Source organism: Anopheles gambiae, chromosome 2 (genome assembly GCF_943734735.2).
Source record: "Anopheles gambiae chromosome 2, idAnoGambNW_F1_1, whole genome shotgun sequence".
NCBI lineage: Eukaryota > Metazoa > Arthropoda > Insecta > Diptera > Culicidae > Anopheles > Anopheles gambiae.
In genome coordinates this window covers 88,447,147-88,465,335 of record NC_064601.1, presented here as the reverse complement: position 1 = coordinate 88,465,335, position 18,189 = coordinate 88,447,147, and the positions used below count along the sequence as shown (strand labels likewise).

Below are 18,189 nucleotides of genomic sequence, written 5' to 3'. Positions count from 1 at the left end.
CCCGATAAGTCAGGCGCACCGAAATGGCTTGGAATTGGGGGGACAGTTTTGATTCAGACTTTGGTCTGAAAATGCCTGGGCATTTTATTTATGTCTTTTTCAGAATTCTGTCGGAATATTAGGATAATTTCAGTGCCGTGCATCATAAAATAAAAAGCAAGATGTCTTATATCATTACAATAATTTTTTTGGATCAAAATTTAATTTTATATCATCGTAACAAGGGGAAAACGATTATCTTATCGCCAAAGAATGCTTTTGCACATTGTCTGATACATTATGGTACATATCTAACACAATAAAATAGTCATTCGCTGAAGGAAGATATTGAATGGTATCAATATCAGTAGTACAGGATTTATTATACATTAATCTGAATGGTAAACTGAGGATCACGTTTCCGTTGAACTCTTTGCACATGATTCACATTTTAATGGACTTTGAACAAATGGTTAAGCTTCTCGTTGCAACGGAACAAAGATTCTTGGGGAGTTTCTTCGCCTTGGATTTACAGATAAGAATAAGCGAGAGAATATGAGATTTAAAAAAAAACAATGGCCAAAGTGTTTTGATGTTGAATAAAGAGTTAAACAAAACCACTTTTTTTTCTCTAGATTCTAGATGCATCTTATTAGGTTTGATTGGAAAAGAAAAACAAATCTGAAACAAACAACCGACCACCAGTAGCACCGCAGCCCACAACAACAAAGCATTCTAATTTTAATCCCATCGCTGGGGGGAGCGGGAGATTGTAAGCGGACGAAACCAAAACATTCTATTGTTTACGAGCAGCAAGTCTGCAGCATCAGGACTCATTAAAACGCAAAACATTGGAGTTGAAAATGTGAAGAGCGCTTCTAATGCTTTTATGCGTATGGAAAATACATGATACTGGCGTGCAGTATGGTCTGTTTACTGATGCGCTGGCAGATCGGACAACACAAACAACCGGCCACCAGTACAACCGGACACAACCGGTAAAACAACAACACAACACATCATGATCGGGTGGCACAAAACTAACAAAACACGACCCTTTAAGGAAACGTGTACACCATCCCGGTTGTACTAAAGCGCGTGAGTCGCGTGAACCTCTTCCGGGACACTCCTTACTCAGGCTCGATCGATTGATAAATCGCATGGAGGGTTGATCGTAAATAAAAACGAGCGATAAAATACAGCCGGTTAATTGGCAATGTCGAGCGTTTTGCGTTTGTCGAAGGAAAGCCGAGAGAGATCGTGCCACCACAACACCGGCACGCTGCTGCCTTCTCGCTAGTCAGACACGACGATGAGGAAGAAATCGCCTATAATTTTCTTTTCACAGCCGGCACCTTCCGTTCCTGTGACATTGAACACTAGTCAGAGCCAGTGTGTGTGTGTTTTGGTTGCGATACGGCTACATGACTGTTTTAAAAATAGCCTCCTCTTCAGTACACGGTTTCGCACCGGTACGGGGTCGAGCTATATTTGTTGTACGGCGCTGCACACCGGTGGTGCACCGTGTATCGTAGCGCATGTTCGCCTAATTGCATGTGCATGTCTCTCACGCCGGCTAGTGGTCGCCGTCATCGTCGGTTGGTTACTCGGGGGAGAGGCTGAATCGAATACAATTTTCAGCGAGTCATATTTATCGCAAAAAAAAAGAAGCTGAGAGCAAACAACAACGTGTACACAACGGACGGCTACTAACGGTTCAAGAGCTGGCTCAGTTGCATTTGGCACTTGGTAGCAGGCAAATGAGACGTAGGGGAAACGAAGGTGTCGTATGCAAAACTGCAATAAAGGGTATGTCCTGAGGAATGCAGTTGAACGACATTCCAACAGCGGTTCGGAGTGTTGCCCCACTCTGTGCGGATCACCACTCACATATGGACCACCATCAGCAGCTGCACAAGAATTTGGATGAATTGTTGGTTTTGCTTTTATTCCTCACCATAAGAGCACAGTACCTTTAGTATGCAATAATAGGAATGGAATTTGATTTTCTAACTAAACGACGGTGCTTTAAACACATTTATGATTAATTGTAAGATAATGAACCAACCTCATTGCTTGGGTTCGAGCTCTAATAAACCGTTTAAATAACAAACATTTACCAGATAACGTTGCACCTTTGCAGTTCCTTCCACAGATGCCTGACATTCGCGACAAATGTCAACAAAAATATCAAAGCTTTAAAAGATCAATCACACACTCACATGCACTCCCCATAATAAACCCTGTACCCCCAGGGGAGGAAGATCGCGCCTAATCATGATGAGATCGCACAGTATACGCCAAGTGACCAGATATGGGGCCCCGTGAACACACATACAGCCGGCAATGGAACGTGACACGTTGTATTGTATTGTTTATTGTATTAAGTGATTGGCCAAACAAGCGGCCTTATCACTGAATTAAAACTAAAACTACGTTGCACGTATGTTTTGAGAATTCACTTCCTGAGATTGGTAATGTCAATAAAACAGCACCCCATTGTCATGATTATGTCCCGGCACCGCTCCGATGATAACTGGTTCAAAAATTGAGATAAGAGCGAAGACTAGGCTGGGGACTGTTACCTTCTGAGAACATCGTATGGTATTTATAAAAGTTTATAGTATATTGGAAACGATTCCAAGCTCCACTGTTTCTTATTCTTCTTATTTGGCACATCGCAGGTCTAGGATAAGTATGAGTCTTCTTGTTCAAGTAAGGAGGAAGTGACAACCTGTGACTGATAGTTTCACTGATATAAGAAGGATAACTGAACTCCTGCACCTATAGGAGGTATCCCCCCTTACGGGGCTTGAACCCAAGACGAGCTTATTGTAAGGTCTACGACTAAGGTACGAGTAGACAACTGCACTACGGAAGTCCCGTGGAACTCGATCACTAAATGGGCAATAAACACAACGAATGACATGGCATAAAAATAATGAAACTGATATGATTCTTGGACATCCCTCACTCAAATCTAAGAGCAAACACTTATCACGAGCGAGGAAGCACAGAGGAAGTGGATACTTCTAGGTGGTAGATTGGACTCCACAAAAAGGAAACCACCGGTAATTGATGGCTAGATGTTTCTCCCGGTTAGAACCAGTTCATACTGTGTGTGTGTGTGGTGCTGTTGCTACAGGGCAATCCAACAGCAAACAAACAACAATCCTAGTGGACCACGCCGCCAGCTCGATTCTCTCCCGTATCTTAGCTAACGCCGTGCTCTCCCTGTGTGACTGCTGAAGCGCAATACCCATGGGAAGGCATAAACTGGTAACAGAATTATATCACTGAGCATGCAAAACCTTTGCCCCTTTCATTTCCAATATTCCAACAAACGCTTTCCCCCCTTCCGAGATTTCGTTTGAGGCAGGAAGGAACAAAAACAGCATTACATATAGGCGGCTGGGTCGTGAACAGGCCAACACATTTTTCAGGATTCCTGTTATTTTTATGCAACTAGAAACGTACCGGTGGGAGACCGGGACCACTTAGCTCTCGGAGGCGCCAAGGTAAATTGACTGCGAATATTGAGGAAACCGTTCAAGTGAGGACGCGGTGTAACCCACACAACATGCAACCGACATCGTCATCGCCGTCGTTCGGGTAGTTTGCGTGCAGACCGCCCAGTAAATGGTTCTAACCTACTCCGAATTTCGGAATGATTGGACTAGGGGGCACAGTGGACAGCCTGGGGATGCTAATCGGGACTGACCTTGTAGTTGAATGTATGCTATCGCTTAGTTGCTTCGTTCTTTTCGGGCGACGTAAAGGCGCGCAGCACGTTCTAATTAGGTTAAAATCTGCCACGCCAACCACGGCGACCACGGCAATGTGGGCAATCATAAAGCTTGCAATTTCAAAAATCGATACCACACTGATGGCGATGTAACGGTGTGAGTGAGTGTTGGGTATAGTACTCAACTGTAACACAAACTGGCCAACATGGTCGTTACTAAATAATAAAATAATTAAACTGGCTAACGCAAAAAAGAAAAGGTTTTTTTGTAGGTTGTACTTAAGAGAATCAACCAAAACGTGATTCTCCTGTAGAAACTATTATACCAGCGCGCCTGTGACACATTGGGACCGATAATGAGACTTCAACCAACACCTCCATACAGGTCAACGCGTGATAGTGTGGTGGGCGCCGAGAAGAAATATGACACGTTTCATTTATTACCGGAATTCCCGGTTGTAGTTGTTGCCTGGTCGCGCCTTCCCAACCCAGAGCGGGAATCTTTAGCACGGAAAGTTCACCGCTCGGGAACCGGTTTCTATGTGTGCATTAGCATATGTATTAAAATGCACCTTCTTCCTCTCTCGGTCTACCCCCGCGCATTTTAAGCTTGTAACAAGATGGGTAAAAACGATATCCTGCTAATTAATATTTTATCAGCGTACGACGCTGAGCGCAAACGACACACACTCCATCCTCGGTGCTGGACACCTCGGATCGTCCTCTGTTGGAGGTTACTTCTAGGTTGGATGAGGGATAGAAAAGACCCCTCTTTGGACGGTGTACAAATTAATCGGTCAAATCATTCCTCCTCCTTCCCCAAGATGCTGAAGGGGTAATTTAGCAGCAGCGCCAGTCATTACGGGGCGACAGGTTCACGACTCAATGATAAATTCTGCACTTCCTGAAGCAAAAAAAAGCATTGCCAGGAGCACCAGGTTGAAAATTCCCGACCAAAGACGGGACGTGTTCCTGTGTCTGCTGCTTGTGTGTCTCTCTATACATATATGCAATTAACTGCTTCCCTTTTTTCAGTCACTTTCTTACACCTCTCTTCAACGCACTTCTGCTTGCGGAGGGCAAATGGAAGTCACTGTAAGACTGGCTGCAGAGACAGGTAATCTTTCAGAAAATCCAGCCACGCGCCACAACGCACGATGCGCGCTGCCCGAAGTGTAATTTATCGCTCGTGCGTTTCTTCGCTCTCTGTAGCTATTTGTTGCCTGACACCAAAGTTTCTTCAAGCTGTTGAACGTGGCACGTGGCGAGGCTGTTTTTTTACTTCCAGTGGAGCCTCCGCTGCCGTCGATCGAACACTGGGGAATTGGTTTTTTTGGTGTGTGCCAATTCCCGCTGATTGGAAGATGTTTTTCTCTCTCCTGCTTTGCACCGCCATCGTTTGAATGCATTCACGAGTAGTAGCTTGGCTGTTGCAGCAGTGTGCTTTTGCATCTGTGCAAATATCCCGCCGTGCATTCGCGCTGTTGGAAGGGGCTTCCGAGGGTAATGTGAAATTTAAATTATCGCCACAGTGGCGCCACTGTCAAACCGATCACTGCGCGCTTGCGGATGGAGTAAAGCAATAAAGTAAGGGGTAGTTGTACTGGCACGTACGCATTCGATAGAAAAATACTAGTACAATGTTTTTTTTTAAATGCCTCTTTACAGTGTGCGTGAGGCGTGTTTTATCCAAACTTTGATTATATGCTTGACTGAATTGGAGCAAAATACAATATCAAACACACACACGCTTACACCTTTTTGAGTAACTTGGCTTCAGTTCGTACACTTTCTAAGGTTCTTTTGAGTGACCTCCTCCACCGGGCCTTTCGCAGGGTGTTGGTGCAGTCGCGCCACAAGGTTTGGGTTTAATTTATTCGCATAAATTGCATAATGTGCCTGACGGCCGCTGATACGTTGAAAGGTAATGACAGTTTTGATACATCCAAGTCGTTCGCTGGGAGTTGACGGGAAGAACGGGGCCGCATAGGGGTTCGACCCCTAGGTCGGTCATTTACTTCCCTGCAACGTGCATGGAAAGGTTTGAAGCAAAAGCTATGGAAATGGGAGTTTAAATGCACAACTTACCACTTGTTAATGTACTTAATTAGGTAAGTATTTTAAGTATGAAAAAAGTATTTTAACGCTTTTTACGCTCTCATGCTCAAAAGTTGTGTCTTGAGAAACCTTCACCTAATTCTAGTCAAAAACCTTCAACCGTTTAATGACACCTGAAGTATGCATTGTGTCCGCTGCCACCACGGCTGCACTTTCTAAACGTTTGGCATGCTCACTGCCAACGCCACATGGAAGGGCTCGAATTTATTACCCTTTCCAAAAAACGAATTACGCCCAAATCGGATCTGAAACCGTGCGCAAGGTCAATTTGACGGTGCTCCAACACACCACCACATTCCAGCAGCTCCGAGCAGTTTCTATAGCCGGAACTACGCGTCGCTGGGCAGTGGCAGCAGGGTGTCACATTCTTCACATTCCATTCTATGCATTTTTGCCCGAGTACGATGGTGGTGAGGGTGTACACATACGTTGTCCAACACCACGGACACACCGTATCGGCGGAAACAATCCACTCGCAGCAAAAAGGTAACGACAACTTCAATGACTTCCGCCCGACGACGCGGGCATCAATTGACGGATGGTTATTCGATACGGTTTTTTGTTGGTTCTGTCTATCCACAGGAATGCTACAAAAAAAAGACTATAGAAAAGTGTTAAGTCAGCAGGAAAGCTTACGTGGCTTGAAGTTCGTGCATTGGCACAACAATTACAACGACATGTTCAGTTTGGAGCTGAAAAGCAGAGCTCCGAATAACGTGCTCCACGACCTAAGAGGGTCAGGTAGAGCTTGATCTTATCAACGATTTGGCCACCAACGAAATCGACACTAGCGACCTGGATGGATAAAGTCAGGTTGGATATCTCCTATCCCTACTTAGCATATGAACCTCGGGTGGTGTCATGCGGCTACAACAGCTCCTCGACCTGGTTCTACGCCCCATCGGTTCTTCCTTGTATTTGTGTCGTTGCACACCAATAGCGGTACCCCTACTATCTACTTGCCCTAAAGTCACCCAACAATGAAAGTAACCCACCGCCACACCGATAAGGAAGCACGAGGAACCGATAGACGCGAGATTCTGACTGTTGTCGCTTAACCGTATCGCGGCAGCCGCTAGCAACAGCGGGTAACCTTCTCTCGTTGTCGACCCAACGGTCGGCGGTTCGTGTGTTTCTACTTCCTTGACATTTTTACGGCCGGCACAGAGTGTGTCTCCCATTGTGTTCTGTTGCTATCCAAACGCGTGAAATGTGCATTGTTGTAGCCGATATATGAGCCAAGAGAAAAAGTGGAGGAAAAAAGCTAGCAATGTGATTGATAGCGCACTGCCGACCATTGCATTTCCGCTTAAATGCGCGACACAACCGACGGCAGAAGGAGAAACAGTGTGTCCGATCGTACGACAGCTTTCCCATAGTTCATTCTGCTTCCTGTTGATTCATCCGACGTACACCCCCTACAGCTACAATTTCTATCGCCGATGATCATCATCATCAACTAGAACTTGTCTAAACGATGCCCCTCTAGCGCGTCTGTGGGGAGGGTATAGAAAATAATGATGACCTTCGGACTCTTCGGACAGACAGACAGGAACAGAGCGGAACAGTGGGAAAGTAAGCGCACTAGACCCGTCATACATGTGTGTGTGTGATGCATCATAAATCAAACCTAATTAAAGCCAATTATCGGGATACACCGCACGACTGGCCGTGCGCGTTCTATCTCGCCGGCGCCAGTCAAATCTTGCGCGCATGCGCCGTGAAATGTGTGCGCGCGCGCGTGATTATTCGCACGGGCACGACATTTCGCACGCTTCCGCACCTGCAACACACAGATAGCGGTTGAATGGGACAAAAACCCGAGCGCATTTTAAAAACGATTTAGAAAGCGGCAAGGTCACATTTGCAATTACCGAGAAAATGAGCTGTGCTGACAGTTTAATGTCTTTCTAATGAACTACCCAGACATCTCTATCAATTTTAAATTGAAAATAATGTCCAATCTTGTTTAGGGATTTTGAAACAATAACTTTAACTGCTTTACAACTTTCCATTTACTGCATCTCCTCTGCGCGGTGAAGATGCAGGTGTTCAAACAATATTGAACAATCACTTCACCTATTAGCGCGCGGCTCATCTTCGCCCTTTTCTAAACATTCATCACAATACAAACCAATGATCAGTGCGCGCGCGCGCCACTCCGTGCACTAAGAGAGCGTTGCATCATCGAGCCGTTGGAACATTGTTTAAATATTTAACAATGCCGGCATCCTTGAACAGATATTCATCGATTAACACACACCGATACTTGGCGGGCTGCTGCTTTGTACCTACATCTCCACCATTGCAACACCAGGCGGCAGCGGGCGCTCGCCAAGCGGAGTGCGTATACGATGCGAAATGCACAACACGCACCACCCCGATGCCGAGCGCGTTCATCGTCACGCACAGTCGAGCATCTCTACAAAAAAAATGCAACAAACCCAGCTGCACCTGCTGCACCGCGACCAGTGAAAACAATCAGACTCACTGATTTAATTTTTGCACGCGGGGATGAGAGGATCGTGGGGTGCCCTTTTTGCATCACTAGCAGCACCCTTTGCGGTGTGGAGCAGGCAAAAAAAGGGGAAGATAATTCTTTTACAGCATGTAACGCGCGCAGGCCGATCAGACCCCGAGAATGTGGTACGTGATGCTGCGACTTTGTCCGAAGGTCGTCTGGTGCTAGATATTGCACCTTTACACTCACACACACATATACACTTTGTAGTAGTCTTCTTTTGTTTTTGTTCCTATGTACTGTGTGCTAAGCCTGTGGAGCATTTTTATGTTTTTACCGTCTTGAAGCTCGCAAACGATCAGACAAAACCAGCGATGAGGCATTTGCTTCGGTCACGATTCGATTCGCTTGAAGGTTTGAGGCACGAGAGATGAAGATGCGAAAACTGGTTTTTGGGCATAGCCTCTTGATTCCTCAGGAAGGGCGATGAGATCACACGTGGCTGCTGCCGCACGTCAAACGGATACTCAACGGTGTGTTTTCTTGATGCTAAAATGAAAATTCGATATTGTTGGCCATATATTGCAAGAAACGTTTCAAACCTGTCGCCTGCTGCAAGGTTTAAACTGTGCCGTATGGCTTCCAATGTGTCGTTGACCGTTTTCTGGTCCAAAATTTTGCAACAAAAAAGCGATCGTTGACACTTACTCCTTTACACAAACACACCACAACTTCTAGGCGCCAATGTGTGTGAAAGGAACACTTCACTGGGTGTCTCACACACACACATGCCCTTCTTTCTGTCCTCTATACCAGTGTGAAAGGGAACAGTGCCTTGCTGGGGCGCCAACCAAAACCTCCTTCGCTCAGGAGCGGCTACAGTTGAGAGAAGGGGATAATTAAGTTTTGCCGGTGCAAAACTTTACCATACCTCAACCTTCGCACACTGGCGCCAAAGTTCTGCAACCGCGTCGACCGTGCGCTAAGGGCTCCATGTTTGGAGCTGTACGCACTTTGCGAAAAATAAAACCTGTTCCACGTCACTTCGATACAGTGCATCGTGTGGTTTACGCGACAGAATATGCCGTCCGTTTGCTGGTCGTGTTGGTGTGCCTTCTGAACTGCTTTTTAACTCGCAGGCCACATTGGGGCATTAAAGTAGCGGTTTCTCGGTTCGCATAAAGGTTACTCGCTCACATTAAGCTTGACTTTTGCAACGACCCTAGAGCAGTTTTTGTTGCCTGTTAACGCTCACTGTGGTTGACTTTTTCCTCTTTCATGCGTTCCGTGGTCTCACATGTTTACAATCTGCGATGATGATGAGATCTACGTTCTGTCTGGAGCTCATACAGTCGTTACGAAAAGCGTCTTGTTCCGTCCTTTACTAGTCCCCGTCAAAACTAAAACAACAACTCGCGCCACAATATCTACTTACCCAACTGATTCGTCTGGGGTTCGCCTGTATAGATGCGGTAGTAGATGTCGTACGAGTCGGCCCGTTTCATGCGCGATACGCGGTACGCCGGTGTAACACGTGTGACTGAGAGTAGCGACTTGAGCAGCAAACTCATACGATTGTAGATCACCTGGTTGGCGCGCTGGGGTGCGTTCGTTTGGTCCGTCCTGATGCTCAGCGTCCAGCACTCCAATATCATGCTACCACCTTCGGCCGTTTGGAGTGAGATTTCTACGCACAGTGGCAGTCGCGTGATGATCGATTCATGCTGCCCACCGTCGGCGAGGATTTTCTTCGTCTCGACAAGCACATCAAGGATAGACTGCTGGTCGGTGATTGAGATGTTAAACTATGTAGAGGAGAGCAGCAAGAATAAAGAGAAAAAATGTATGAGAATTCATCAAAAGATTGTAACAAGCTAAAGCTATACATAAATGGAAATCTTCTTCACACGGCACACGGTAACGTTGGATCACAATGTAACACAATGCGTATCTCTCCACCAGTGCGTGTGGGACGGTGGAATGAAAAAATCAATCATTATCGATCGAGTGGTCGTTAAGGACAAGCCTTCGTTTGATTGCGTCCTTGAGCTAAATATGAGGGGCCGGAGCCTGCTCGTGGCAGAGCTGTATCATAAGAAAATTGAGCCTAGCCGATATGAAGTCCAAGATGGGAAAAAGGGAAAGCAAACTTGTAACCGAGCTTGTGTCGTGTTTCGTGCACGGTTTGGTAACACAGATGTTAGGTTCCATGATTTATCGAGAATCGAAAATATTAATTCCAGCAAAAGCTGTTACATTACAATTAACTATACACGCACACAGACACAAACCCATCCACGTGCAATATAAGGAAAATTATCATATTTGCGATATTTTGAAAAACACAACCAAGACGGATAATCATGGGCTTATTGCTATGTTTGCAAAATAAGATTCCCAACAGCAAAGGTTACTGCAGAGGTGTTCTAAGGTAAATAGTTAAACACAAGCTCTTTTCTTGGCGATTATCTCAACACGTAAGCAAACACAAGACGCACACTCGGGCGAGTCGTTGGATTGTGCAAACGATGACATTGTGACCCCAATCGTGGAGGATTTGGTGGATGAAGCTTCAGTCCGCTCGAACAGGAAAGTCCGCCAAACACAAAACAACAAATAACAGTTCTTGCTATCAGACATTGTCCTCCTCCTTCCTCCCGAACCGGCAGATGACCTTCAGGAGGACGCAGCTGAAGTACACCGTAAGAAAGATCCAAGCAGCCGGCGATGGCACTGGTCGGCATTGGCCAGAGTGCACTCACACCTGTGGAAGCGTCTCGAGAGATGACGCGGCGAAGTTGCCGCGCGCGGCTCGCACGCGTTTCCCATAAACGTTCAATATGATCGAACGATTGTCACCTTTGACATCGGCTGCAAACGGAAAATTACGTCCCGATCGGTGCTGCTTGATAATGGGGCACTACCCCGTAGCTCCCTCCCTCCACCGGTTGGTACATATGCCGACATCCACCGGCACACAACCAAAACAACTAATCGATGTGGGGTAAACAAATCAATCAACACTGACTCAGAGGACGACAAACCGTGATCGGAAAGTTCCGCGTATACTGTGTGTGTGTTTGTGACTTTGGCGGGGAGCATGAAAATCATGTAATCAGGTAATCTTTACCGATGCAATCAAATATAGCATATGTTTGTCCGATTTATGATTCCAAACAATGTCACAAATATTGGCAGCTTGATGGCTGGTAGTGACATTTTTTAAGCTTGATACTTCTTGAAGGCGTTATTTTAAGAAAATTGAAGGGAATTTACTTTCAGAATGCCTTTTTTACTTTTAAGAATACTTTGAATTTACTTTTAAGAATACAATACTGTAAAACAGAGAGATAAAGAGACCTCCTCCGTTCATTGAATATTATTATAGTAAATTTGGCTCAGTTATGGCGTACATGGGTTATAGGGCAACAATTTTAATGCACAGTTTAACACTGAGAGGTACACCAAAAGAAATAGTTCCGAATCCTATTCCAGTTCAGTAACTAAAGCAGAATCCCTGATTAACCTGTACCTAATCAGGAGCCTATGCCGATGCTGTATCTTATTTTTAACTTTTATTGTTTCGAGAACTGATACTAAACCTAAGCGTATCTTGGAAGAAATGCCACACCCATAGCAAACTATGAACTATGCCCACTAACAGATCGTGAACTAATACCGTTGATGGAATTGATCCTGATCCTAAGCCGATACAGGAATTGATCCCGCATCCATACTGATCTTAGAATTGATACAGATTCTATTTTGGTCCTGACTCTGATCCTGATATGACATCGTTTCTGGAATTGATTCTGGCCCCAAACCGGTCTTGAAATTGATCCTGACCCCTTACCGGTAATGAAACTGATCCTGTCAATTATGGAACTGGTTCTCAATCCACATTGATTCAGGAAGTAATTCTGAATCCAAATCAATTCTGGCACTGATTTTGAAAACATGTTAATTCTGGAACAGCTCTCTTTTAAATTCTGATCAAAATTGTGTACCTATATCTGTATCAGCTATGAAGTAATAGTCAATCCTTTATAACCTTTGGACTGTCAACGTTACAAAACCACAGTATTTCACGAAGTTGGATAACTTACCACTTAAATGAGGGTTTTAATTCTAGCAAATCTAACATTCTCTAACACGAATGTTCGGAACATCGATCAGCTTGTACCATTTCGTGTTTGCGCTCTTATAACCGTGTCTGTTTAATTCAGGTTTCGCTGTAAATCACTTAAATGCCTTCTCCATGTAGCAGTAAAAGCCAAGTAGATGGGAGGTCTGTGTTTTCCCAAGGGTAATTTTTAAACTTCAGCATAAAAGTAAGCTTCTAGTAAGGCCTCATGGGACACATTAATCCATCATATCATGAGTTTTCGGAGAGCGTCATATCCTCCCCAATACACGATGATGAGTTCATTTTTCGGTAACATCATTTGGCCTTGACCCGGCTTGCGAAATGCTACGACGAGCTACACTTCCCAACAACTTCCCCGTGCGCAAAGCAGAAATTTGGCATTGATGTAGGTATATGGTAACCAGCATTTTGCGGTGCTGACAACCCACATGACAACAGCATTCCGCTTCGATGACCCCACACAAATGATGGCGCTTGTGGATGGTAGCGGTGTGGTGATCGATTTGCTTCACAGCCCGGATTTTCTTTGCTCCCTTTACTCTTCTTAGCCACTCGGGTGTCTTAATTGGACTTTACTCGATATGTGGGTTATCGAAGGCGGAGGAGATCGAAAGGGGCCATAAAGCCGTGTCGGGCGAAACTCATCGTCATACGCTCTCGATACGCTCCCCGATTCAATATATGAAGCCGATGGTGGTCATCCACAACGAGAAACGGGCGGTAATTAGGCGATGAAACGAACGGGAACGTGATTCTTAAATGCAATTGCGAGGTTTATTTCGTGTGGCTGATTTGTGGCGAAAGAAAGTTGAAGGTTTCTCACAAATTGGATTCATTCAGAAGCTTTTTTTCTCATTCCCTGCGATCATATAGTTCCCACCTGTGGGACTAAGGAAGGCTAAAGAGGCATGGAGTGCCTCTTCTTTCTCATCAGGCAACAGGAAACGGAAAGTATAATATTGAACATAATGTACAGAGCAAATTTATTGACCTTTTGTTTGTTTTTTTCCAAGAAACTCAGCATTTCTATCGGTTATCATACCGACAAAGTGTTTGGGAAATTATCTCTAAGCTCTTTAGCGCCCTGTGGAGAGGGATCGTTTCTACCTCTAAGCGAACCTTTTTGCCAAGTTCCAGGTAACAAACACTTTCGTCCACAGTTTGAGACGCACGGGTGGCATATGTTGTTGTTTTGAGACTGTCGAACTTCCCATAGCTTGTATTCGCTAGCATGACACTACAACATAAAGATCCGTTTATTTATCAACAAAATGCACTTCCGCTGGCGAATAATAAACATTGCGTCGTGCACAGCTTTAAATAAACTCTCGAAAGCCCGTAGGGAATTGCCTGAGACCAGCAGCACAGCATAAGTCCATTAGCATAAGGGCCTTGCAGCGCGCGTCTCTCTGTTGTAAACAACCAGTTCTTCTGTTGTGTTCTGTTCCCCAGAACGGGCAGACAGAACGAATCCGTCCAATGTTCATTCACCCAGAACAGTTTATGTTGCCAACCCCTCCCACATCGCCACCATGCAATCGCGTGGATGACCTCAATTTTATCCAAACCCCGTGTAATGCTACCATCCGCCAGCGCGTCGCGGACATTATTCATCTCAGCTGGATATGGGGGCGGTGTTGAGAAGGGTGTCGTCGTCAGCTACCAATTCTAGAGGAGTCTGCATTCTAGACCATTTTGGACATTTGCTTAGGTTTGTCTGGATTAGGGGAAGAAAAGATTCAACTTCTTTCTCCATTTGCCTGCTTAAACTGAGAAGGAAATGAAATACGACACCCTCTACAAACAAAGCCGCGCGCGGACAGCTTTCGGAGCACCCTATCTCTTCCGGTTATCTGTTTTGTGTTCTCCAAACAATTGACCATCCTTTCGTCTTACTGCCAAAGCCCCTTGCTGCTCGTTAAGTGGAGAAGATCTTAAATATCTTCTGTGCGACAGCAATGGATGAAAATTGCATTCAACACGTTCCACGCCATACATATTTTGCTCAAGTGACGACATCCGGCCGCGGAGTGTTTGGTTGGAGTTTAAATGGGTGTGAAAGGAAGCAGACAAATGTCATACAGATTCTTTCCTAGAGGGTTGAGGGTTTGAGAGCTTCTCAAATACCTCTTGAGAAGTTTTAGGAGAAGTTCTTCATGTTATCATATAAAATGTCATTTCAAGATCCCTATTTCGGCTGAAACTTCAAAATCATTTACAGACACACACAGAGATGCCAACCAAAAGTATTCTCTCGCAGTAGGCCTTTCTAAAATTCCTACGTGGCGGCGGTGCACATTCACCAAACCAGAACCAAACTGCGGCGACCGAGCTCATGGTGGTGGTGGTGAGTTGGCACAAAATTTCTTTTTCACCGCAAAAGAACGAAGCACACATTGACGCAACCAAACAAAAAAAAGGTGTGGCGCAAATGGTGTCCGGCTGCCGGTAGAACCAATTTCGTGGAAATAAAAAAAGTAAGTTTGCCGGTTTGTACGTTCTGTCGGAAATGGCGGAGCATGAATCATCTTGTCTGTCGTTTTTCCGAGAATTTTCGGACGCACATAAAACGATACGTCGCGCCATTCGTCCTGCGGCCTGCGGAAAAAAAGGACTTCCGAACACGTGTGTAAATCGAGCAGGGGATATTAACGTGGGGGTTGTATCGAGCGTGAGAGCGAGAGAGAGAGAGAGTGCGAGCCAGGAGCATTGCAAGGCGCGAGCGTTATCCTTGACGGACGTCCCCTGTGACGACGTGGTGCGGGCCCGTATGACGACGCCGGAACATATTACAGAGTAATCAGAGCAATCTTATTTAAGGCGCTTACCGATCCTTTTCTGCCGTCGTGTGCGTGAAGCTGAAGGAAATTAATCGATGGGAAACAATTGCGAAACTGAACAGAAATTAAACAGAAAACGGAAGAGCGGGCGCGCCCGTAGCCGATGAAGCTGCTTTCTACACGCACTTGAAACACTTTCTTTTCAATGGAGCGAAACTTTTCACCAGACGCAGACGGTACGTCACCATGCTTTGAGTCATAGCCAACTAATTGGTTCCCACTGCGCACAGACACAGTTTTTTTTTTCTTCTGTTGGTGCTTAGGCGCCTCCTCTTCTTGGGGCGTGGGTTGTCCCGCTTGGCCTACCGACGACACTGTGGGCCGCCTCACTTGGACGGCAAAACGCGTGAACGCTTTTCTTCCACACACACCAATTATTTAACACCTGTTTTAACTGCTGCCACTGTTTGCCACAACCAGAGCACGAGCAATTTTTCAGCAAATCACTTTGGAAATTCTGAACAATCACTGTGGTCTCAAAACGCACACACATTCGCCGCAGAAGAGCAGTCGGATGAAAATGTTGGCAGCGCGCTTATCCAAAGCAACGCGTACCCCGTTGAAAATGCTGCTTTTCCCTCTACACACACACACAGGCGCGCGCACACACCCTCTTACATACCGTGGAAAAGTGGGCACACACACACACAGTGAAGCCGTGTTTGAAGAAGACGCGCTCTTGCTAAGCAAAAGCATAACATTTATCCATGTGTGCGAGAGAGTGAGTGAGTGAGAGCGTGAAAGGGAGTGCGTGCGCTTGTGCAGTTATGCTTCTGTCTCACTTGCACTCTCTCTGTAGCATAGGATGTTCACACAGTCAGAAACGCACACATAGATACATCAATGCTGTGGAAGATTCCGTATGCAGACGTTGCATAGCAGCAGCATCAAGCTGCATATAAAAATGTCTGTGTGTCTGTGTTGGTATACACTCCGTGTAGCATAAAACGTTTGATGCAGCGCCCTTTTACAGGTGTGTTGGTGCAATCAGTGTGCTTGTCCGTGCACCCCTTCACGCCTCGTCCAGAGCACACCCTGCAGCATAATGCTACGGTTTGGTTGCCTTTCTACTCGCTTCTACGAACTGCGCGCGAACGCGGCGGCCATGTATAGGAAGCCCAATGCCCGATGCAGCAGCATAGCCCTGCGTGTAGGCGCAGGCAGCAGGTGGTGAAACCCAAGGCCATTAAAGCAAAACCTTCGGGCAAGGGAAGCAATAAAAAGGCTCACGTTCTTTCCTCTGATGGAAGTCTATTACTTGTAGCCGCCGGTAGCTATTTACTTGCGGCGGAACTGTAATGGATTATAATAGGGTTTTTTGGTACTTCTGATGCACCCCAAACCCGGCTGGTGTAGTGGTGTAATGATGGAACATTTGCAAAAATCGATGAAAATTCGATTTCGCAAACGGTCCATTTCGGGCCATCTGGTGGGACATTTTGTGCCTTTCCGTCCAAGATGGATGGTCGCAGCGTCTTCTGCCGCCTACACACGACGAATCAGTGGCTCTGTGCAAGCGCATACTTGCAACAATGTGAATGTAGAGCAATCCGACACAACCCACGGTCCTTATTTTTCCCCCTTACGAGTGTTCTCCAGTGGCTTCCCGAGCAGACAGTCCGTTCCCTTTTCGTGGTGGGCGTTCGTGTCGATCGGACGGGTAAAAAGGAGTTGGAAAGTGGACATGAGTTATTTTCTTCCTTTCTCCCACTTTAGACGGCTCTAGACACATACACGAGTCACCCACGGATCTCTTCCCACGGGAGCATGCAGTTGTTTAGGACAGCGCATAATCAGCACTTGAACGAGACGTTGGCATTACATTAAAGGTACTTTTTAATTTAAATGACCGTAATATTGTATCCTAATTGGAAATCTATTTGTGATTCACTCCCCCACAATCAACCCTACTATGGAACTGCCATTCTCTTTCATTGCCTATCGGTCACGCTCATCGAACGTGATAGCTGTATCGTCCAGCCTGTTTTGCACTTTTGCCGGGAACCAGTATCGACCGGATCCGTGCCAGCGTTCGGGAATTTCGGGGATGCGTAGAATCCCCGTGCGCCACCCTCAAGGTTACGCAACGTTGTTTACGCTGTCTATAAATGGCTTGCCCAGCCGTGTCCATAGAAAAGTCCTTACTGCAACGGACAAAGATTAGCGGTTTGATACGATTAAAAAAGAAACCCCGAGCGAAAATAAAATCTTGTTTACTGCGGCCATCGTTGAGTGCGGCCTTGCAGTGACAGAAGAATAACAAGTCGCAACGAGCATATCCTCCTCCCCATGCCCTGTCTTCCAAACACTTCTCCTAGGAGAAACTCCCCGAAAAAAAACAGCCCGGCGCCGGTCGGATGGATGACGTGACTTTACGCACAGACAACCGAGCGGAACCCGAGCGCGGTGCGTTATTTGGACCGTTTATCGGTTTATTCTGTCCCGATCTCTCTGTCTCTCTCTATCCCTCTTTTTGGTAGAATGCCTAAGGTAGGCTTTCGCTCGTTCACTTTCGGGATAAACGCATGATGGGCCACGTGCGAACGCTCACGGAGCGCCAGACATTCGCCAGACGTTCTCAAACATACACACACCTTTTTGCCCCCGGACAGCGCATGCTCCTGTTTGGACGCACAGCGCACAGCAGAGTAGAATTGTTGAAGTTCTCGGGTGTTTCGGGCAGAGCAGTTCTCCGGAATATATGCGTTTTTGTGTTGCAAAAGGATTCAGGAATATTCTCCCAAAACTCCAGCACGGTTGATATTAGTAAATCTCTCTTTTCTCTCTCTCTCTTCTTTCTAACTCTCTAGAACTCGAGCTGTCTGGACGAATATGGCAGGGCACACCACGTGGCGGTCAATGACACTGGTACCAATTTCACACGCCACACCAGCAGGAA

At 46.0% G+C, this 18,189-nt stretch overlaps 1 protein-coding gene across 2 annotated transcripts in view; it reads right to left on the bottom strand.

Annotated features, from left to right (window-relative positions):
- LOC1276385 (autophagy-related protein 13 homolog) overlaps positions 1-18,189 on the bottom strand; it is a 38,069-nt gene that overhangs the window by 12,096 nt on the left and 7,784 nt on the right. Inside the window, exons 1-2 of one of the 2 annotated variants that reach the window (XM_001688664.2) lie at positions 15,279-15,786; positions 9,739-10,108 (exon numbers count right to left, since the gene is read on the bottom strand). In XM_001688664.2, coding sequence (XP_001688716.2) covers positions 9,739-9,958 — 220 coding nt within the window. In that variant the 5' untranslated portion in view covers positions 9,959-10,108; positions 15,279-15,786. Of the gene's footprint in view, positions 1-9,738; positions 10,109-15,278; positions 15,787-18,189 lie in introns of those variants that run through there. The other variant, XM_315727.5, reaches the window with a different exon arrangement.